Source organism: Mastigoproctus giganteus, chromosome 6 (assembly GCF_048544385.1).
Source record: "Mastigoproctus giganteus isolate SK-2022 chromosome 6, ASM4854438v1, whole genome shotgun sequence".
NCBI classification, from domain to species: Eukaryota; Metazoa; Arthropoda; class Arachnida; order Uropygi; family Thelyphonidae; genus Mastigoproctus; species Mastigoproctus giganteus.
The window spans coordinates 197,234,191-197,258,797 of NC_143580.1; the positions used below are offsets into that span (position 1 = coordinate 197,234,191).

Below are 24,607 nucleotides of genomic sequence, written 5' to 3' on the forward strand. Positions count from 1 at the left end.
AGGCAACTGCAAGGAGATCTGATTGAGGTGTTTAAGACCTTGAATACATTGAGTAAGCTCAACATTGATGGCATTCTTTCTCTTGCTCAGACTACACACTTGAGAGGGATAAATTCAAATAGAGGAAGGTTGGTTGCAAGATAGATGTGCAGAAGTTTTTCTCCTGCCAGCAGGTGGTTGACTGTAGCAAAAATCTTCCATCTGTTGTTGTGAAAGTGAGTAGTTTGAATAAATTTGAGGAAGAACTGCACAAATTCTTGGAGAGGATGACGAGTGAGGTAGGTAGTTTTTTTTGGTCGATGCTGTATAAGCTTGCTTTTTTGTATCATTTGCAAATACTAATACTAACACCATTACTAACTACTTCCACTCATGTGTGTAGCAGGATAATGAAGGAAATGGAAAGACTTGACAATATGGATTGACAAAAAATGTATACACAAAAAATCAACTTTATTTGCAAATCTTTGGGAACATATTTCAGCAAGTTATATGAATTTAATGGAAATTAATGTTCAGTTAGCATGCATTCAGTTAACATATGGTTTTCCAAGGACATACTGCATACATTAACTAAGCATTAGATGTACATATAAAATTAGACTATGTTGGGAAACTAATGAGACAAATTAAATTATAGTGTGAAACTAATAAGATGGTGCAGCAAGTAACTTACTGCACCATCTTGCATCTCATATATTGGGGACATATCTCGTCACTAGATTGCTTGGATCTTCACAGTGCCTACTCACCAATGAGTCTCCAATCAATTGAAACCCAGGTCTTGATGGTGGCATACACTTTAAATAAAAAGAAATATATTTCTCCATTGGAGTAGTTTGTTTTATTTAGACTAGCGCAATACCAAGGAAATTTGTGACAAAGTGACCACACAATATGAGATTAATGCACAAAGAAGAAAACACAGTTTGCTCAAAGTTTTGTACAGAAAGAGGCTATATTAAACATATACAATGCACTTTATATAGCTTTAATAATTGGAGACGTTTGCCCTAGACTTAACTATGTTTATCTATATATTTATTTATTTTGTGAAATTTATTTTTTTAATATATTTAAATTACAAATGAGAAAGGTAAACTGGCAATATAAATTTATATAATATATATAATTTTCTTATTTCGCACATAAATCTATTTAAAAAATCCAATTAAAAATTAGCAGCATTACCTTATATTCCCAAGAAAGATCAGAAATGGGCTTGTCTATTAAACCAAGAACAGATTCAGCTTTGTCTAGCCATGAACATAAAACATCTATATCATCAATTTTTTGAGCTAATGAAGGCATTTCAACATCAGCTGAGGCATATGTTTCTGGATATTTGTGTAAAAACTGAGCTACATAAGTCATGATTGATTTTTCATCTGGATGAGGTACATCCACATCTGTAATCATTGAAATTTAATTAGAATTATATGGTTTCATTTAAATCTTATTCTAATAGTCATTTTAGTGAACAATTAAACTATCATCTCTGTAGACTAGAGGATGATAAATAAATTTATTATAATTATTAATACTAAGTACACTTTTATCAATGTTAAGAATTACTGGATTCTCTAAAATAAATAAAATAATTGTATATAATCAACATAATTTAATCTTTAAAAAATTTTGGTGAAATTTTCAGAGTGCATGCCCCAGAGTATGCATACATCAAATATATACCACTGTGGTATAAAATCACTTATGTTTGCTATGGTTATTGGTTACAGAAAATGAAATAATGCTCAGCCTTGATTAATACATGTAATCAGGATCATGTGAAGACTTTGAAGTGACTGAATCAAACTAGAAAATACTGCAACCCTTCCCACCATATGAAAAGGTTCTGTTAATACAGTATTTATTTTTCAATTGCACAATCATACAGAAAAACAGATCCTGCTTCCAACACTCTGTAGGACTGAAGGATATTAACCCTCTAGCTGGCACACCAAATTCAAATCCATCAACAGGGACTAATGAATTTTATACATAATCAGTTTTCTGGGGGGAAAAGGCATGAAACAGTTTTGAATTGGAAACTGTAAAATTCTACTCCTAATTCCAACATTACAATAGAATCAAAAATCATTATTAGAAACAGTCCTATTAGTCTCAAAGGATAGGATTCTGCTGATCAGGCTAGTGGGAGCCAGATGTATTCAAAGCTGCTAAGTGGATTTTTTTTATTTAACAATTTGAAATTTATTGTTTTTGTATAACTTTTGATTTAAATTTAGTAGTATAGCATTTTTTTGTAATTTTCTGATTAAATTGGTGCATTTATTCTTTACTTGACCTTGTAATATCATAGAAACCACAGTCGATTTCTGCTGGTATTGTATTGACAATAGCATTCAAATCTGCAACCATTTTTTTCATATTGATACAGCAGATATTGGTAGTTCTACGAAATTTCTAGCAGTGTAATCAGTATCAGCAGAGGATTATAAATTATAGCACTACTTATGTGATTTAATAATTTAACTTGTCATGTAGCTAGTAACGTACAACGGTAATATTCGTAGAGCTTTTAGAATCAGTGATTTTGGCATAGATAGCTAGAATGAGAGTTCGAACCACGTGGGTGGCAATAGATAGTTAAATTTATTATCTATTATAACTACTTGGATTTTACAAACATAATTTTTTAGCTTAATACATATAACAACTTAGGTTTTACCAATGCCACGTTATAAGTTAATACATATAACAACTTAGGTTTTACCAATGCCACGTTATAAGTTAATACATATAACTTGATAGGAGTTATGAAATTCATATAACGCAACTCGGTTGGAGATAAAACTCGAAACTGAAATATATATATATATACAGTCGGACCTCTTTTTAACGAACTTCCATATAGCGAAATTTTCTATGTAGAAAACTTTTTTGATTTCCCCTTCGTCGTTACACTAAAAATAGTTTCCGTATAACGAACTGATTTCGAGAGACCTGGGTATGCATTGTTCGCACCTCTTGCCTTTAGACAATAAAGCTGATGCTGTTGAAAGCATGAATTAAGAGCTAAAAGGATTAAGCATTAATCTCTTTAGCTTTTAATAGCTAAAGGCTTTAATTCCAGAAAAAGATGGAAGTTTGGGAGAGGCATTTGCCCAGCAGTGGATCAGCAATGGCTAAACAGAAGTAAAACCTATACAACTTATACTCTGCTATGCCGAGAAGTCCCACTGGTCAGCTGTCCACAGCCATTGGCAAAGATTAAAGCATATTCCTGACGTGGGCAGTGGCTCTGGTCAACCTATTTTCTACCGTAAGCATCCTATTAGAGAATTAGGAGAGAGAGATTTTCCTTTATCTCGGAAATTCATCTGTTGTTTCGAAGAAATGAGTCATCCACGCTTTCACTAAATTTCACCTGTCTCTGTTTACATGGCAGTTACAAGTGGTCCCTAATTTCAGCTTTGTTTTAACTGCTGTGCAAGTAACCTTACAGTGTCTAAGAGGAAATCCTTGAGTGTAGTGTGAAAAAGTGGAAGTGCTTAATAGTGTAGATCACAGAGTTAAAAAAAAAAAAGAAAGAAATTGTTTAAAAATTTGATGTACCTGGTAGTAGTGTGTCAACCATTCTGAAAGGCACCTCCGTAGCCAGGTGGGAAGGAGTGCAGTAGGTAGCACATGCTTCTTGATTAGACCGGGGTTCGAGCCCGTCACCACTAAATACGGAGGATGCAGAAAGGTCAGAAAATGACCACCGAATATCCCCGGAGCAATATGGCCTTAGTTGCTAATGCTCCTAAAAACCAAACAACAACAACAACAACCATTCTGAAAAACCCTGTTTCTATTCTCAAACTATCTGAGGAAGTGGGATCCAGTTGGAAGTGTGCAAAATTATACCTTTGAGAAGATGTAGATGAAGCAGTTTTTAAGTGAATGAAGTTGATTCGAGACCAAAACATGCCAATCTCAAGGCTATTAATAAAAGAAAAGGCTAGGGAGTATGCATGTTTTCTGGGACACAAAATATTCCAAGCCAGTTCTGGTTAGCTGGACAAATTTAAAGAGCATCATGACTTACTTGAAAAAGTTATTTCTGTTGAAAGTGGTGTTGAAATGGAAGAAGACTGTACCCATTGGAAAGAAATAATTTGAAAAAATTACAGAAGCCTATGAGCCCAAAAACATATTCAATGTTGAAGAAACATGTCTATTTTTTAAATGTTTGCCGAACAAGACACTGACTTTTAAAGGTGATAAATGTTTATGTGGTAAAAATAGTAAGGAGAGAATTACACTCTTGGTTGCAAATATGGCTGGTAATGAAGCTTTTGGTAATAGGAAAAAGTAAATAACCCTGATGTTTCAAAGGAATAAAGTCTTTAGAGTTGAACTACAACTACAACAAAAGACCTTGAATGACAAGCGAACTTTTTGAGCAGTGGATTTTAAATTTCGACAGAACGATGACGAAAGAAAACAGAAAAATCACGTTGATTATTAACAACTGCTCTGCCAACCTTCACTCAGTAATTTTGAAACTTACAACTGTGAAGCTTGTTTCTTCCTTCTAAATAATTTGTCTTAACTGCAGCCAATGGACCAAGGCATTATTAAGAATTTGAAAATGCACTACCGAAGGTGCATACTGAAAAAAATTATACTGAGAATAGAAACCAACCAACCTATATATTCTGTTAAAGATTTGTGGATGTGCATATCAGAGTTGGCAAAAGTGTGGAGTCAAGATGTGGTGGAAACAATGACTAAGAATTGTTTTGCAAAAAGCAGGTTTTGCTAAAATGCTAATTAACAGAGATGAGAGGGATAAACTACTAGAAGACACTGAGCAATCTTGAAAAGAGTTCCAAGCGAGATTTGATCAGTGGAGAATTTGTTCTTGACGAATTTTTAGAGTTGATAATGATGTCATAGTAGCTGAAAACAACATTTTGGAGCATATTTAAAGAACCAATATCGATGATGAGTTGAATGAAAATGAGGGCAATATTAAATCTTCCAAACAAATGTTGGCAGCATTTGAAACTTTGCATCAAGGCCTTCAATGGAAAGAAAATATAACAGAAAATATATCTGTGTTTAAAGTTTAAACAAATGCTAACATTTTATGAACGGTGTACAGTAGAATCCAGTGTACAACAAAAAATAACCAAATAGTTTATGACAGAATTCGTAAAAGAGTACTAATAAATTGTGTGCATCATGTAAGCAGTCATTTCTTAATATGTATGAATTAATAAATTGTTTTAAAATGTTTTTAAATTTATTCATTCCCACTTCTTTCCCATCTTTTACCATATTTCTGAATTTACAGTATTTTTCACTGTTGAAAAGGTCATATTTCTTTATAACAAAATTTGGCGAAGGTAAAGAAAGCCAACACGAGAATGACGAGAAACATCGGACAACTTACGCGGAAAATTAGTTTCCAGATACTGTACTCTAGCACTGCTCGCTTGGTAAACAGACGGTAGGTGTTATTGGTCTGGAGCAAGTCGAGAACGATATATTGATTGACAGGTAGGCGTGGCAAACAATGTGCTGATTGGTGCGCGAACACAACACCCGATAACATCGGTTCAGTATCCTGTAACTCAGAAGTACTAATGGTAACTTGCCCTAATCGCCGCTTGCCATAATGGTGAAAAAAGGTCAGGTTACTTCCACTTGAATCCCATGGGAGCTTGCACCCCTCCCGAAATGGAGGGGATAACCTAACCTTTTTTTTTTAGAATCATGGGTCGACTAGCACAGAAATTGTTTATTAATAAATAATTTTTTATTACTGCACTTTTATTTTTTAAGACACTCGTGCAGATACACATGCATCGTAATGTCAATCAACACCTCAATAGCTATTCGCTATATATAAATACACATGTATATATAAAAAGAATCTTTCTTTCTTTTCCTATTATTTCCTAACCTAATGTTTAAGGTTAGGTCACGAAATATAAGGAAACCTTTTCTATTATTTCCAACCTACCATTTAAGGTCAGGTTATGAAATATAACAAAAAATAGAGAAACCTTTTCCTTTTTTCGTAATAAAACCTAAATCAACAATATAGTAAAAACATTCACGAACTTCAAAAATCTGCTTTTAATGAAAAAAAAACATAATGAAGAACATAAAAATGAATGGAATGAAACTATTATTAATTTAGTTTTCATAAACCAACATTTTATTTTCTTTACAAATTTCTTCCATCTTTAAAAGATCCATCGCCACTATTACTTGTTTACCAATCATCACAAAACTATTATGCACCATTCTTTACTCATAAATACACATTATAATGCCAACCAATGACTACACAGTAGCTTCTCGTCTGTCACACCCACCACCAATCATTTCATCGTTTGCCATGCCTACCTGTCAATCAATATATCCTTCTTGATTTCGGCTCCAGACGGATAACACCTACTGTCTGTTTACCGAGCGAGCAGTGCTACAGTCCGGTGTCGAAACTAATTTTCCACATAAGTTATCCAACTTTTCTCATTGTTCTCGTGTTGGCTTTCTTTACCTTAGCCCAAAATTTCTGTATAATGAATTTTTTCAAGGGAATGATCAATTTCATTATATAGAGATCTGACTGTATACAGTGTTATAACTGCATTGGGATATAAGTTTAGTGTTATATTTTTAATTGTATTGAAACTGAAATTGAATCGAAATCATGGCTCAGACTAGAGCAGCAAAGCAAAAGGCTCAAGCAAGTGGGAGTGTTGTGGCTCAGAGGAGATTTGGGGGGGGGGGGGGTAGTTGTCCACTGAATCACAGATTTTTGAAATGTACTGCTTGTTTGATGTTTGTGGAGAAATTGGGAATGGGACATGATATTGCCAAGGGGAATCTTTGTGTGTGCTCAATGTAAGGAGCGTCAGGAAATCATGTGCAACTCAGTGTTGTTATGGGCCTATATGAGAGCTTGAAGAATAGGGTAGATGCCCCTGATACACACTCCTTGTCATTCATACAAATACCCACACAAACTAGTGCCCATGGCCAAGCTCAATAGAACTGAGCCAAGGCAGGAACACACACTCCTGTGCCCAAAAACATGTACTCATTCACATACACCTACACCCATGCAATCAGCAACATTTGCTCATGTCATCCATTTATACTAATCATTCAATAACATACATTACATTTATCAAATAAATAAATTATGTTAACCATATTCATAGGCATCCTAGCAGGATGGGAAACATGGTCTGACAGGCCAGGCTCAATGAGGTTTGTCTAAAGTTTGGAAGCGTCATTAGGCTGCCAGGGTAGCATAGGGTTTTGTCAATGATAAACAGGGATTTTGCCAGCAGAGATAGGAGATGATTATCCCATTTGTATAAGTATTTCAATTGATGGGCCCATCAAACTCTCAGCTGCCTACATCAATGCCAGAGCTTGCACTTGGACATCAGGCAACACATCGGCAATCCCCAAGACAGAATGTGCTGGTCCCAAAGGAACTAGTTGTTCCTGGGGGACCAGCTCAGCTACTAGATGACCTAGTCAGGGAAACAGGGAATATATTGTGCAAAAAGGATAGGTGGAACAGGACCAGGGTATGCCTTCTTTGAGCAAAGATTGATGACATTGTAGAGCAGATATCATCTTTAAAGGGCACAAAAGGTGATATTGTTCTACATGGCATTAATATCGGCACTAATGATATTAAGAGTAGGAGACTGGTGGAATTATTTAACAAGTACAGATCAATGTTGAAAAAAGCTGTGAGTTATGGTTGACTTTGAAAGTGTTTCAATTTCTACCCAGAAACGACAGAAGGGAGTATAAAAGGAGAGCCTTGTCAATCAATTCGGACCTGTAGTGTGCAAGGCTCATGGGGTAGAATTTTTCTCAGTCTGGTCTGTGCTTGTTAACAGGAGCTGCTTCTACAGGGATCGATGGGATACACTTAAATAGAAAGGCTGCAAGAACATTTGTTGCTCTCGAGGCAGTGTTAGGTGGATCAGAAAACTACTAGCTTGGGGGGAATACGTGAACTTATAGATTAACAGTAGCCACTGGCAGAGGTGAAAGTGATTCTTGCACTGCTTCTACTGGAATGAGCAGCAGTCTGGAAAACAAGGCACGAAGGATATCAGAGACTGCTGGGAGTCATTGCAGAACAAGAAAATACATGGGCTGTGTTAAGATAGCTAAGAATAGGAACAGGGGCATGTATACTTGCGTCTACACCAATTCTAGGAGTTTGGTAAATAAATTTGATAACTTTGAGGTGTTGGTCAAAACATCAAAGGCAGATATTGTTGGAATATCAGAGACGTGGTATCACACAGATATAAGGACTGCAGAATTAGAATTTGGGAAGTACAATGTGTACAGGAAGGATAGGAAGGGAGGAGGGGTTATGCTATTAGTTAAGAAACACGTAAAATCTAAGGAAATGCAGCCAGTTGACATGAGTGAACAGTGCAGTGTCGAGTCAATTTGGTGTGACATAAGCGCAGGGAAAGCAAAATTGAGAGTAGGAATGTATTATAGGCCTAATGACTCTGATGAGTATAATGAACAACTGTACATAAAAATAGAGTGGGCCAGTAAATCAGAGAGTCTTATAATGGGGGATTTTAATTTCCCAGATATTGACTGGAATTTGTGAGTTGGTCACTCACACACTTGCAAGGCTTTTGTAGATTTATTGGATGATTGTTTTCTACAGCAGCATGTTCTAGAGGCAACTAGAGGGAGTAATACTCTTGATCTAATTATCAGTAGTGATTCTTCATGCATTAAGAATCTCCAGATAAAGGAACCACTACGTGGCAGTGATCACAGTGTACTGATGCGGGATTTACTTAAAGATTTAATTATCATCAGGGATAAAGGAAAGGGTTTTCGCTTTCGTAAAGGTGACTACGGTGGTCTGAGACAGTTTTTAAATTCTAAACAATGGGACCATCTGATGATGTCACCAACAGCAAATTCTAAATGGGAAGCATTCAAAGGATTAACCTTGAAAGCTACTATGCTTTTCATAACAACTAAGAAATACTGTTCAAGGTTTAGGCCTCAATGGATGTCAGATGAACTAATGATACTTGTGACAGAGAAGAAAAATTCATTGGATAAATATAAATTAACAGGTGATACAGAAGCCTATAGTAGATATAAGCTGGTCCATAATAAAGTCACAAAGGAGGTTAGGCAGGCAAAGGCAGATTACGAGAAATTTTTGGCAAAGGATGCAGAGGAAAACAGCAAAGATTTCTTTACTTATGTAAACTCTAGAAGGAAGGGGATGAATCAGATTAGTCCACTTGATATCGATGGTTCAACTGTTGATGATCCTGCTCAGGTAAGTAACAAACTGGATGAGTATTTTGCATCTACATTTACACATGAGTAGTTATTCAGAGAGGGGAATGCCAGAGGTGTATTAAACTCTAGAAGTGAGCTAAATGATTTTGTAAAAACTCAGAGCAAATTGGAAGAGAAATTGTTGAAGATAAACATAAGAAAGACATTTGGTGTGGATGAGATCTATCCAGTTATATTAAAGGAGGCAGCAAAGGAAGTAAGTGAACTTTTAGCTATAATTATGAGAGCTTCCTTGGACTCAGGGAGGGGAACCCATTGACTGGAGATGTGCAAATTTGACCCAGATTCATAAAGGAGGATCAAAGGGTGATACAAGTAATTACAGACCTGTTAGTTTAACTTCTGTTCCAGGGAAAGTAATGGAGGCACTAATTAAAGAAGCACTGCAGGATCATCTAGACAAGACTTCAGTTATAGTTCAGACACAGCATTTGTTAAGGGGAAGTCTTGTCTGACCAATTTGATTGGATACTATGATATGGTCACAAAGGAACTGGGTGCAAAGAATAATTTTGATATCATATCTTAGGAAGGCTTTTGATACTGTTGCACATGGAAGACTGCTGCACAAATTGGAGTAGTGTGGCATTGGAGGCAAATTTCTGCTATGGATAAAGGGATGGTTGAGTGGAAGAAGATAGAGAGTGGTAATCAATGGACACTGCTCTTCGTGGACTAATGTTATTAGCGGAGTCTCCCAGGGTTCAGTGTTGGATCCATTTTTGTTTTCTGTATTTATTTATGATATTGATGGTGGTATATCAGGCTTAATGTCTAAGTTCACAGATGATATGAAGGTTGGCAGAGTTGTTAATGACACTAATGACAGTATGCTACTGCAATAGGATCTAGAAAAGTTGAGCAGATGGTCTGAGAGGTGGCAACTGAAGTTTCACATTGACAAATGTAAAGTACTGCATATGGGTAGCAGTAAACCCAGAGTAATGTATCAACTGTGTGGTACTACACTGAGGGTCGTAGAGAATGAAAACGACCTGGGGGTAATTGTGCAGTCAGATATGAAGTTTTCTGAGCAGTGCAGACAGTATGCAAGAGTAACTCATGGTGTCTTGTCAATGATATACAGGAATTTTTCTAGCTGGGAAAAGAAGATGGCTATTCCCTTGTATAAGGCAATGGTCAGGCTAAACCTTGAGTACTGTATACAGGTCTGGAGGTCTCATTTTAGGAAGGATGTAGAGCTGCTGCTGGAGCGAGTACAGAAAAGGGCAACAACATTAGTGAATGGAACAAAGAGTTGCTCTTACAAAGAAAGGCTTAAATTTGGGAAATTACAGTGTCTAGGGACTCAGGACCTGCGAGGTGATCTGATTGAAGTGTATAAGATCTTGAATGGTTTGAACATGCTCAACGTTGATGGGATTCTTCCTCTTGCCCAGATTAATTGCCTGTGGGGACATAAATTCAAATTGAGGAAAGACTGTTGTAGAATAAATGTGCAGAAGTTTGCCTTTAGCCAGCAGGTGGTTGATTGCTGGAACAAACTCCCATCTGTTGTAGAAGTTGAAGCTTAAATAAATTCAAGGCAGAACTAGACAAACACTTGGAGCAAATAGATGGGTGAAATGGGAAGAAGATTTTTTTTCTTTTTTTTTTTTTTTGGCTGATGCTGTATAAGCTTGCTTTCTTGCATCATATGTCTCTACTAATGCTAATGCTAATACTACAAATAAATTAAATAAATAAAAATTGCAGACTGCCAGTTTCATAACAAGGTTGCCAGTTTCATGCAAGTTTCATAACAGTGAAGTGGGCAAAAAATGGGAAACCAAACTAAAGAAAATTAATAAAGAATTTTTTCATTGTTATACTTTTACAATTAAAACAATTAATTAAGGATGCAAATTAGAGGTTAATACTATACTATAGGAATATCAAAATTCACACTGATTAAATTCTAACAGATATTTAGATTTGTAAGTTTTTCTGTTTTTGGTAGGCAAAATACAACAGAGTAACAGTTAAGAGCTTAAATAATTAGCATTAGCATTAGCAGAGGCATTTGATGCAAGAAAGCAAGCTTATGCAGCATCAGCCAAAAAAAAAAAAAAAAAAAACCACTTCCACTTCACCCCTCTGTTTGTTCAAAATACCTGTCCAGCTGAGCCTTAAACTTATTTAGGCTATCAACCTCCACCACAAGGGATGGCAGTCTGTTCCACCAACCAACCACCCGCTGGCTAAAGGCAAATTTCCGCACGTCTATCCTACTTCTGTCTTTCCTCAATTTGAATTTATGCCCTCTCAGGTGATTTTTCTGAGCTAGAGGAAGAATCCCATCAGCATTGAGCATGCTTAAACCATTCAAGGCTTTATACACCTCTATCAGATCACCTCGCTGGTGCCTAGTCTCCAGACACTGTAATTTGCAAAACTTAAGCCTTTAAAAATACTAGTATGTAAAATTAATTACAATTAATCAAAAGATTTAAAATCTTTATTATATTCACCTTCGGGATCCAACAGCTTAGCAATACCTAGTTCATTTTCTGCTATCCTAAAGGCAGTTTCAAGGCGAGCACGATTTGAGGCATTCCTTAATAAATCCATATTTACTAAACCAGGACGGATTCGATGAATAATAGCTAAGAATGCAATACCATCTCTCCAGCTAGATCCAAAGTCATTAACCTGAATTCCAAAACGTCTAAAATAAAAAATAAAAAAATTAAGGTGTGCATTTAAAATAATTTGCTAATAACAATCAAATATTGTCATATTTAAAAGATCGTTTGTTGTATAATACAAATCATATCACTTTCTTTCCACAACTATAATAAATTTAAGGTATAAAATGTCATGCTACAAGAATGATAAAACATTTTTCTATAAGTAGGGCACAGCCTATGTACATACATAGCAATGAGCAAACTAGGTTTGCTACTTAGTGCAACAATCTCATATTGTGGAGGCACCTTTGACATAAGTTGCAGCAGTATTGCACTATTCCAAATAAAAAAGAGTTCCAATGGGGAAGTATTCTGCTTTTTAAGCCATTATCCAGGAATTGGATAATGGCTTAATCTACCAGTGAGACTCCAATAAGAGTCAGGATTGGTCCCAACTCTTATTGAAGTCTCACTAGTATATAATTAGGCATAGTGAAAACATAAATAACCCAGTGACAAGGTATATCCACAATATGCAAGATGCATCTCATCATCTCTTAAAAGCCTACTGTGGATGCTACCTGGCTGTCATGATTAATTACATCCTCCTAAAAGGTACATAACCTGCTCTGCTCTGTTACATACTCATTTTCAGATACCCACTCAGCCAATTTGCATATATTAGAAATGTCATGCTTTACCCATAAGGTTCACATATTCACTACTGGATAATACTTATAAAAAGTAAAAACTTCTTCACCTCTCTCTCTTGTGCCTTTGTGATTAGAAGGATTAAACTGCCTAACATAACAAATGTATGGTACCACACTCAGGATGGTGGAGAACAAAAAAGAACTAGGTCAGCTCATGGGATTTTATGAATGATATACAGAAATTTTTCCAGCAGGATTTATGAGGTGATTAGTGTAAGGCAATCATTAGGCCAAATCTTGAATACTGCATACAGGTCTGGAAGCCTCATTTTAGGAAGGCTGCAGTTCCGTTTGAGAGGATTCAGAGAAGGGCAATTAGATTAGTGAGGGGAACAAAAGGGTACTCTTACCAAGAAAGACCAATTCCACAAACTGCAGCATTTGGAAACTAGACATCTACATGTGTATGATGAGATCTGATTGAAGCATTTAAGGCTCTGAACAAATTGAGTAGTTAAATGTTGATAGAATCCTTACTCTTACTCAGACATACATTAAGGAGCATAAATTTAACCCTGTAGCAGCTGTGGAGTCTAAGAGATTTCCCAGATTTTTTTTTTTTTTTTTTTTTGGGGAAGAAAAAATTATTAATAAACAGAGGGTAATAAATTTTAACCACTGTTTTAAACATTAGAAGGAATTTTCAAAACAGGGGGTAAAATTTATTTATTTTACTTAATGACCCATTCTTTTTACCCATTCTTTCTAAAAATAAGTACACTTCTTTAACCTTTACTGTTCACATTGGTTTATTGGAAATTTTTTGCACATAGTTAAGAATTAAATTGAGGAAGGATGGTTGCAGAATTGATGTGCTGAAATTTTCTATCAACCAGCAGGTGGACAATTGTTGAAAAAAACCTCCATCTAGTGTTGTGGAAGTGAGTAGTTTGAACAGGGCCGGTTTTGGGCTGTTAGCCACCTGTGTGCTAGAGATATCTGGCCGCCCCTATCAATATGAATCAGTAGTAACGAATTTTTTGCTGTGAAAATGTTGAAAACGGTCAACAAGAGAATTGATTGTTGGGTGAATATTTAAATTTTTTTTTGTTTTGTTATTTGGAGTATTGGCAACTAAGGCCATATTGCTCAGGGAATATGCGGTGGTCATTCCCTGATCTTTCCGCATTCTCCGTATTTGGTGGTCACGGGTTCGAACCCGGTCTAATCAAGAAGCGTGTGCTACGCACTGCTGCTCACCTGGCTACGGAGCACCAATATTTAAATTAATAATGTTCATGCGCATTTCTCTCTTTATTTAAATTTCCTTTCGGTCAATAATTAAAACAATGATGTAAGTATCGCTTTAAGATTAACGGTAAGGGAATAAATGAAAATTGTGAATGGCCTTTATTGAACCTTGTTCCTATGTAATTTATTGAAACCATTCACAATAAATTAAGTAAGTGTAACCTTAATCTTAATCATAAGATGTTAACTTGAAAGTTTTCAAACTCCAAGCTTTTATGCTTTTGTTTAAGCAGTGTAGAACAAGACACAATCGTAGAAGTTATGGAAGTCCCATTGTTGAATCCTTCTCTGGTTCAATGGATGAACCCAACATCGCCTGTGCTTGCACTTCTAAGTTTTCTGATGCAAAACACCTAACATGTATGCTTCAGCATTATTTATAACCATAAACTGCACAGTTATTAGCATTAGCATTAGCATTAGTAGAGGCATTTGATGCAAGAAAGCAAGCTTATGCAGCATCAGCCAAAAAAAAAAAAAAAACACCCACTTCCACTTCACCCCTCTGTTCGTTCAAAATACCTGTCCAGCTGAGCCTTAAACTTATTTAGGCTATCAACCTCCACCACAAGGGATGGGAGTCTGTTCCACCAACCAACCACCCGCTGGCTAAAGGCAAATTTCCGCACATCTATCCTACATCTGTCTTTCCTCAATTTGAATTTATGCCCTCTCAGGTGATTTTTCTGAGCTAGAGGAAGAATCCCATCAGCATTGAGCATGCTCAAACCATTCAAGGCTTTATACACCTCTATCAGATCAACTCGCCGATGCCTAGTCTCCAGACACTGTAATTTGCAAACTTTAAGCCTTTCTTCGTAAGAGCACCCCTTTGTTCCATTCACTAATCTTGTTGCCCTTCTCTGTACTCGTTCCACCAGCTCTACATCCTTCTTGAAATGAGGCCTCCAGACCTATATACAGTACTCTAGGTGTGGCCTGACCATTGCCTTATACAATGGAATAATCACCTCCTTATCCCTGCTGGAAAAATTCCTGTATATCATTGACAATACTCCATGAGCTACTCTTGCAGCCCGTCTGCACTGCTCAGAGAACTTCATATCTGACTGCACAACCACCCCCAAGTCCCTTTCATTCTCTACCACTGTCAGTGTAGTACCACAGAGTTGATACGTTGCTCTGGGGGGTTGCTGTTTCCCATGTGTAGTACTTTACATTTGTCAATGTTAAACTTCATTTGCCACCTCTCAGCCCATCTGCTCAACCTTTCCAGATCCTGTTGCAGCAGCATAGTGTCAGTAGTGTCCTTGACAACCCTGCCAACCTTTGTATCATCTGCAAACTTGGACATTAAGCTTGATATACCATCATCAATATCATTTATAAATACAGAAAACAATAATGGACCCAACACTGAGCCCTGAGGGACTCCACTAATAACATTAGTCCACGATGAGCAGTGTCCATTGATTACCACTCTCGGTCTTCTCCCACTCAACCACCCCTTTATCCACAGCAGCAATTTGCCTCCAATGTCACACTGCTCCAATTTGTGTAGCAGTCTTCCATGTGCAACAGTATCAAAAGCCTTTCTAAGATCCAAGTATATAATATCAAAGCTATTCCCTGCATCCAGTTCTTTTGTGACTGCATCATAGTATCCAATCAAGTTGGTCAGGCAAGACTTCCCCTTAACAAAACCATGCTGTGTCGGAGCTATAACTGAAGTCTTGTCTAAATGATCCTGCAGTGCTTCTTTAGCCAGTGCCTCCATTAATTTTCCTGGAACAGAAGTTAAGCTCACAGGTCTATAATTACTTGTGTCAGCCTTTGATCCTCCTTTGTGAATTGGGGTCACATTTGCACATTTCCAGTCTATGGGTACCTCCCCTGAGTCCAAGGAAGCTCTCATAATTATAGCTAAGGGTTTGCTTACTTCCTTTGCTGCCTCCTTTAATATAACTGGATAGATCCCATCCACACCGGGTGCCTTTCTTGTGTTTATCTTCAACAGTTTCTCCTCCACTTCACTCCCAGTTATTTCAAGATTCTGTAGCTTACTGCTAGAGTTGAATACACCTCTGGCATTCCCCTTGCTGAATTACTCCTCCTGTGTGAATGTCGATGCAAAATATTCATTTAGTTTGTTAGCTACCTGAGCAGGATCATCAACACTTGACCCATCAATATCAAGTGGACCAATCTGATTCATCCCCTTCCTTCTAGAGTTTACATAAATAAAGAACTCTTTGCTGTTTTTCTTTGCATCCCTTGCCAAAGATTTCTCGTAATCTGCCTTCGCCTGCCTAACCTCCTTTGTAACTTGGTTGCATATCAACTTGTATCTATCATAGGCTTCTGTGTCATGTGTTAATTTGTAAGTATCCCATGCATTTTTCTTCTCTGCCATATGCCTCATTAGTTCATCTGACATCCATTTTGGCCTAAACCTTGAATAATATTTCTTAGTTGGTATGTAAAGCCTAGTAGCTTCCAAGATAAGTTCTTTGAATGCTTCCCATTTTGAATTTGCTGTTGGTAACATCATCAGTTGGTCCCACTGTATAGAATTTAAATACTGTCTCAGTCCATCGTAGTCGCCTTTACGGAAGCAATAACCCTTCCCTTTACCCCTAATGGTAGTTACCTCTTTGAGTAAATCCCACTTCAGCACACTGTGATCACTGCCACCTAGTGGTTCATTTATCTGCAGATTCTTAATGCATGAAGAATCACTGCTGATAATCAAATCAAGAGTATTACTCCCTCTAGTTGCCTCCCGAACATGCTGATGTAGAAAACAATCATCCAATAAATCCACAAAAGCCCTGCTAGTGTGTGAGTAACCAGCCCCCAGATTCCAGTCAATATCTGGGAAATTAAAATCTCCCATTATAAGACTCTCTGATTTACTGGCCCACTCTATTTCCCTGTACAGTTCCTTATTATACTCATCAGAGTCATTAGGCCTATAGCACACTCCTACTCTCAATTTTGATCTCCCAATGCTTATGTCACACCAAACTGACTCAACACTGCACTGTCCAGCGATGTCGACTGGCTTCACTTCCTTGGTTTTTATGTGTTTCTTAACTAATAGCATAACCCCTCCCCCCTTCCTATCCTGTCTATCCTTTCTGTAGACGTTGTACTCCCCAAATTGCAGTTCTGCATCCCTTATATCTGTGTGACACCACGTCTCTGATATCCCAACAATATCTGCCTTTGATGTTTTGAGCAATACCTCAAATTCATCAAATTTATTTACTAAACTCCTAGCATTGGTGTACACGCAAGTATACCTGCACCTGTTTCTATTCTTAGCTACCCTAACACAACCCATGTGTTTACTTGTACCGCAATGGCTCCCAGCAGTCTCTGAAATACCATGCATCTTGTTTTTCAGGTTTCTGCTCATTCTAATAGAAGCAGTGCAAGAATCTCTTTCACCTCTGCCAGTGGCTACTGTCAATCTATTGGTCTTTGTCTCCCCCCCCAAGCTAGCAGTTTTCCGACCCACCTAACACTGCCTCGATAGCATCAGCAAATATTCTTGCACCCTTTCTATTTAAGTGTATCCCATCCCTGTAGAAGCAATCTCTCCTGTTAACAAGTACAGTCCAGGCTGAAAAAAATTCTACCCCTTGAGCCTTGCACAATCTTTCCAGGGCCGAATTGATCGACAAGGCTCTCATCATATACTCCCTCCTATCGTGTCTGGGCAGAATTGCAGACACTTTCAAATTCAACCCTAATTCTCGGCTTTTGTTCAACAGTGACCTGTACTTGTTAAGTAATTCTGCCGGTCTCCTACTCTTAATATTATTAGTGCCAACGTGTACAACTATATCACCTTTTGTGCCCTTAAAAGATGATATTCGCTCTACAACGTCATCAACCTTTGCCCCTGGCAGACATACCCTGGTCCTGTTCCACCTATCTTTTTTACAAAGCATGTTCCCCGTTTCCCTGACAATAGAGTCACCAACAACTACTAGTTCCTTCGGGACCAGCGCATTCTGCCTTAGGGGTAGTCTCTGTGTCACGCGATGCCCAAGTGCAAGCTCTGGCGTTGATGTGGGCAGCTGAGAGCTTGATGGGCCCCTCAATTTAGTTTCTTCGAGGGCATCCACCCTGTCCTTCAAGCTCTCATATAGGCCCACAAGAACGCCGAGTTGTTGCCTGATATCGATACACTCCTTGCATCGCGCACACACAAAGACATCCCCCATGGCAGTATCATGTCCCGTACCCGATTGCTCTGCAAACATCAAGCAAACAGTGCATTTTATAAGGCTGTGAGTCAGAGGACAACTGCCCCCCTCAGTTCTGCTCTGAGCCACAGCAATTCCATTAGCTTGAGCCTTTTGCTTTGCTGCTCTGGTCTGAGTCATGATTCTATTAATTTATTAATTATAATTATGTTATTAATTATGTTAAATATAATTAATTATATTACGTTTGTAATCTAAGTCGTTATATGTATTTATTTAAACGTACAATTTAACTGCTAACGAAGTTCAACTAACGCTATCTAGTACGGACTAGATAGCGTACGGACTTATATCATGGAAACATCAATTTTTTGAAGTATGAAAGAAGAGCATGTTGTGTTTCCGTGGTTACCAAATATGTTTACGGTCATGTTTATGTTCCCATTGTGAATGTTGGTATGACTTCTTAATTTTACGGTAACGTTTGTTACGCTATTTTCATGTTTAATTTTCATTGTGAATGGGCCTTTGGAGAATACAATATTATTTATTAACAATGCCACGTTCGCTATTTCATCGCCTACCACTATATTAAAATAATATTAAATTACATTTTAATTTTATTCTTTAAAGTGAACTATTGGCTGCTCTAGGGATTTGGCCGCCTGTGTGCATGCATGCACTGCACACCTACCAGAACCGGCCCTGAGTTTGAATAAATTTAAGGAAGAACTAGACAAAGTTGTCTACTCCTTAATAATTATTAGAGGGGGATGGGCAACTAATGTAGGAAGTGTCACTTTTTTTTTTTTAACTAATGCTGTAATAAGCTTGCTTCCTTGCATTATTTGCCACTAATACTAATACTATTAATGCAATGGTCTGCATAATGAACCACACCTTTACCGCAAGTTGCCTTGCTATTATAGAGATTAATCTGCCACTTATTTAAAAGATGAGATGCTGCTACAACAATCTGATTTCAAAATGATGAGGATTTACAAGGCAGCTTAAATGATGCCAGCCACAAAAATACAACAGAGGATGAGTCTTCTTATTTTACATAATTCTGAAAGGTCAAAACAGCATTATCTATGAGGGTTAATCAAAAAGATTAGAGACAATTTTCATGTAAAACTAACAACCCATATCAGAATATGATCCCACTTATTACAGTTACACAATGTCCGAATACACATCACCGGTTGCCTACACTCAAGTCTGTTTTATATAGCTGAAATATGCAAGGGCAAGTTGCTTATATGGTTGAGTGGGAAAAGACAATGGTTATCAACCATTGGTTGACAATGGTTTCCCACTCAACCATCTAAAGAGATGGTTGAGTGGGAAAAGACAATGGTTATCAATGGACACTGCTCATCTTGAACTAATGTTATTAGTGGAGTCCCCCAGCATTCAGTGCTGGGCCCACTCTTGTTTTCTATATTGATACTGATGAAGGCATATCAGGCTTAATGTGTAAGTTTATAGAGGATACAAAGGTTGGCAGGGCAGTAAATCATAGTAATCAGAGTATGCTACTGCAATGAGATCTAGACTAATTAAGCAGATGGGCTGAGAAGTGGCAATCGAAGTTTAATATTGACAAATAGCATTTGTTAATATCTATAACAAATATGGGATTACTTCTCCCATATTAACAAATATAGTAGCAGTAATCCCATATTAATGTATCCCAAAATTAACGTAATCCCACATTAACACTTTGTGTGGTACCAAACTCAGGGCAGTGGAGAATGAAAAGTGAACTTCTTTGAGCAGTGCAGACAGGTTGCCAGGACATTGTATAGTATAGTGTTTACTGTCAAGCAGCACTGGGGGTCTCCCCAACTCTGTGTTGCTGTACAAACTCTGTAAAGGCCAGCGATAGTGGGAGTTTTAGTGTAGTCTACATAGTATAGTGTTGGGTTGTATTGGTATGTTGTTCCTCTGCCACAGGCCCCCAGGAACTGGAGTCCTCTGGTGTCCATTCTTCACCACGATGAGGTGGGCCAGGTTGTAGGGTGTGAAAATTTCTCTGGCTGGGATGAACCCTGGCTTCACCAAAGCTTACCAGAAAGGGCCCCTAAAAAAAAAAAAAAAAGTTTTTATTGGAAAGAGGTGCAGGATAGACAGTTAGCATTAGCATAGGCACATGATGCAAGAAAGCAAGCTTATATAGCATCAGCCAAAAAAAAAACCCCTTATTTCACCCATCCACTCGCTCTGAATGTTTGTCAAGTTCTGCCTTGAATCTATTTAAACTATCAACTTCTACAATGACAGTTTTAGTTGAGGAGGGAAGGAACAGATCAATCATCCTTCTCGGGTTTTACAGTAAAGTTAGTGTTGTGTACACAGGAGGCTTTATATAACCAAGCCATTACTACAGTTCAGGAGGGAAGGAACAGAAGAAAAGAGGGTGAATTAGAGGAGGGCTTCCACCTGGAAAACAGAAGTTAAATGGGACAGAAGCACCCCTGTGGAAGGAGCCCATCCTCCACAGGCGGTGGGACTGTTAAAAGCAAAGAAAGTTTTGTAATGGCAGAGTCCACTAGGCGAAAAGGTTGGAATGGGAGGCAGGGATGGAAAACAGATATTGAAGGGGAGTAAAACCATGTGGGAGAGGAGATTTCACTGTAAATGTACAGTACTTCTCTATTTTGAATCCCACACTGGCTTGCCAGCTGAAGTCAGTGTCTACACTGCAGATCCCACACCATGCCTCAGGAGAAGGGGGGCATGGCATCAGCAAAGCAGGGGGAAGAACCTTTCCCAATAGGTTCTCCCCCAAAGTCTAACTGGGGGCTGTCAGAACAACCATACTCTACATGTACTCAGTTCACCTGCACACTAGTCATACTTACACATAGACAAGTACACTTTTTTTTTGACATATTTAGAAGCAGACTAATTAACAAGACATTATACTACATTCTCTCACACATTTGCCATCTTGCATTCATCATGACAGGACATAGGTGTCACCTAAATATGAACAGCTACCAAGATGATCACTGTTTTTTTTTTGTTTTTTTTTTTTTTGTATATATAAAATACTGATCACAAGCATGCACATTTAAACAACTTAACCTACAAAAATGGAAGAAAAAAAAACATATATATATTTATTATTATTTTATATTTTTTTAAATATTCAAGGTAGAATTTAAACAATCTACAGTTATTGGGCATTCCCATGCACTCCCATTCTCACACACTTACCCACTTGAAACAGTACCCTGAAAAGGATGGCAGACACAGGTTTTTTTTCTTTTTTTTGCAGGTTAAGTGGACACATTTCTCACCCAGATAATAGGCAAACACACATTAATATATACACACATGCATTCACTCATACATATACATACACAATGACATACAAAGTTACACAAACACATACACACACATATGAAATATAACCTTTTACTCATTAATTTATTCATATATATATAAATAGGAGGAAAATAACATTTAAACATACTTGTCTTCATTTTCACACATTTGGACATTCATTCATACTCTGGAATGGAAAAACACATTGGAGGGAAGTAATCTTTATCCATCAAGTATTATCACTTGTACAGCTCTCAATCACATCCATGTTGCCACATTCAACTGAGTGCTCCAACCAAACATAGGCTGTAATACACACGCCTTGTCATTCATACAAATACCCACACAAACTAGTGCCCATGGCCAAGCTCAACAGAACTGAGCCAAGGCAGGAACACACACTCCTGTGCCCAAAAACATGTACTCATTCACATACACCTACACCCATGCAATCAGCAACATTTGCTCATGTCATCCATTTATACTAATTATTCAATAACATACATTACATTTATCAAATAAATAAATTATGTTAACCGTATTCATAGGCATCCTAGCAGGATGGGAAACATGGTCTGACAGGCCAGGCTCATTGAGGTTTGTCTAAAGTTTGGAAGCGTCATTAGGCTGCCAGGGTAGCATAGGGTTTTGTCAATGATAAACAGGGATTTTGCCAGCAGAGATAGGAGATGATTATCCCATTTGTATAAGGTAATGGTTAGGCCACATCTGGAATACTGCATACAAATCTGGAAGTCTTGTATCAAAAGGATATGGATCTATTGAAACAGGTGAAAAAAAGTGCAACAAGACTGGGGAGGAGAGGCATCAGTGTGGAGACTAGGCACCTGTGAGGAGATCTGAATGAGATGTTTAAGGCCTTGAATGGATTGAGTAAGCTCAATACTGATGGAATCATCCCTCTTACTCAGGTTACACACATCTGATCTGCAGCCATCCTTCCTCAAATTGAGGCAGGATGGCTGCAGGTCAGATGTGTGTAAATTTGCCTTCAGCCAAAAGGTGGTTGATTGTTAGAACAAATCCCATCTGGTGTTGTATAGGTGGGTAGTTTGAATAAATTCAAAGAAGAACTAGATAAACTGTTAGAGAGAATGAAGAAGTGAAATGGGAAATAATGGCTTTTTTTTTTTTGGTTTATATTGTATAAGCTTTCTCTCTCTCTCACTCTCTCACTCTCTCTCTCTCTCTCTCTCTCTCTCTCTCTCTTTTTTTTTTTTTTTTTTTTACTACTACTAATAATAATAATAATAATAATCACATTGGTTCCATTTCCCATTGTACTGTTAGTGAATAACAAGCTGTTATCAGTTTTTTATAGTAAAAAGAGATCAAAAATCCCTCCCAGATTCACAGAAGAATATTAGCACAGTATGAAGAAAAGTCAAAGAAAGATACATGAATGGGCAAAAAGGTTTAGAAGTTGCAAAACAAGTGTGGTTGACGAAGTCTGTTCAAGCTATTTGACAATTTCAATAAAGGTAAACAATGCTCTATTTCAAAGAAACTGATGGATTACTGTTTCTACTGTTGCCAGAAAGACATCAGCTATCGGTCAGCATATTCCATCATACACAACACCCTCAAATATCACAAAGATTGTGTAAGATGAGCCCTAAAACTTCTCAAGGCTGATCATATATTGAAGAGTTTGGAGATTTACACAATTTTTTAGAAGTACTGCATGGAAGGAAATGCATTTCTATAACAAATTTTTACAGGAGAAAAAACATGAATGCATAACCACAAGCTTGTAGGCAATAAACAAAGCATGGAGTGGAAACACACATCATCCCCAACAACAAAAATATTCAATTGTGCCTTTCTACAGCAAAGTCATACTGATATTGTTTTGAGATGTGAACAGGCATATTCTAGAACATTATCAGGAATACTGAAATTGTCAATAGTGCAAGACATTGGACCATGTTGAAAGAGAAACCTGCTATTCATAGCAAATGCAGAGATTTGTTGAAAAGTATTCTGCTACTGTGAAACAATGCTCGACCAATATAAAGAAAAGTGTTATTAGTCAAAGAAAGGTACATGAATGGGTAGAACCACTGAACAACTGCTGCAATCAGTGAAAGGATTAAAAATCTTCATTCTTTGCATCCAGGGGTGTAGCCAGAGAGAAGCGGGGGGGGGAGCAAATGCTCCCCTATCATAAATTTTGTCCTACTTGGCACCTTCTTCCCAAGTTCCCAATGAATCCATTTTTTATCCATAACATCTGAAGATATTTCAATAATGACATGTGGTAATTTTTTAGTTTATGCTTAGTAAGTTATTGCTTGATAAAAGCCCATAATGTGAAAGTTTTGCAATAAGTACATATAAACTGCAAAGAATGCACAAGAAAAAGAGATATAATGAAGAACTTGCTCAAGATGAAGGCCCAAGTGATGCCAGAAGGAAATTTGTTTGTGAAACTTTTTTGGTATCACTAGATTCTGTTATAAACAGTACTAAGAATAGATTTGAAAAGTTTAAAGATATACACAGTGTAGTTATAAAGTTAAAAGGTCTTGACCCCAAATATTTTGAAGAAGATAATAATTTAGGTACAATTGAATTTTTGGCAGATGAATACCCACAAGACATTGATTGTAAGGATGAACTCGTGCAAGGGTTTTGTCATTTAAAAATCTTTGTAGAGAAATGTTGGACAGCAAGTATTCAAGTGATAATGAACTGACCATAAACAATGTGCTGAAGTTCTTAATTACAAATGATTTGTTGTTGTTGTTATTTGGTTTTTAGGAGCATTAGCAACTACAGCCATATTGCTCTGGGGATATGCGGTAGTCATTTCCTGACCTTTCTGCATCCTCTGTATTTGGTGGTCACGGGCTCGAACCCCGGTCTGATCAAGAAGCGTGTGCTACGCACTGCTGCTCCTGCCCACCTGGCTACGGAGGTGTCAAATGATTTGTGCATTATCTACCCCAATCTTTCAACAATGTAGAGAATTTACATGACACTGCCCATTAGCAGTGCTGCAGTTCAATGTTCTTTTAGCAGACTTAAGCCTGTTAAGTCATATTTGAGATCAACTATAGCAGAAGAAAGGTTGTCAGGACTTGCTCTGTCCATTGGAAGATTCATGGCTAATGACATTGATCATGAG

The 24,607-nt window shown here is 37.4% G+C and overlaps 1 protein-coding gene across 1 annotated transcript in view; it reads right to left on the bottom strand.

Annotated features, from left to right (window-relative positions):
• LOC150084857 (muscle-specific protein 300 kDa-like) overlaps positions 1 to 24,607 on the bottom strand; it is a 437,962-nt gene that overhangs the window by 193,676 nt on the left and 219,679 nt on the right. The window contains exons 8-9 of the mRNA XM_090376370.1: positions 11,820 to 12,016; positions 1,192 to 1,409 (exon numbers count right to left, since the gene is read on the bottom strand). Of these exons, the coding sequence (XP_090232496.1) occupies positions 1,192 to 1,409; positions 11,820 to 12,016 (415 nt within the window). The remainder of the gene's footprint in view (positions 1 to 1,191; positions 1,410 to 11,819; positions 12,017 to 24,607) is intronic.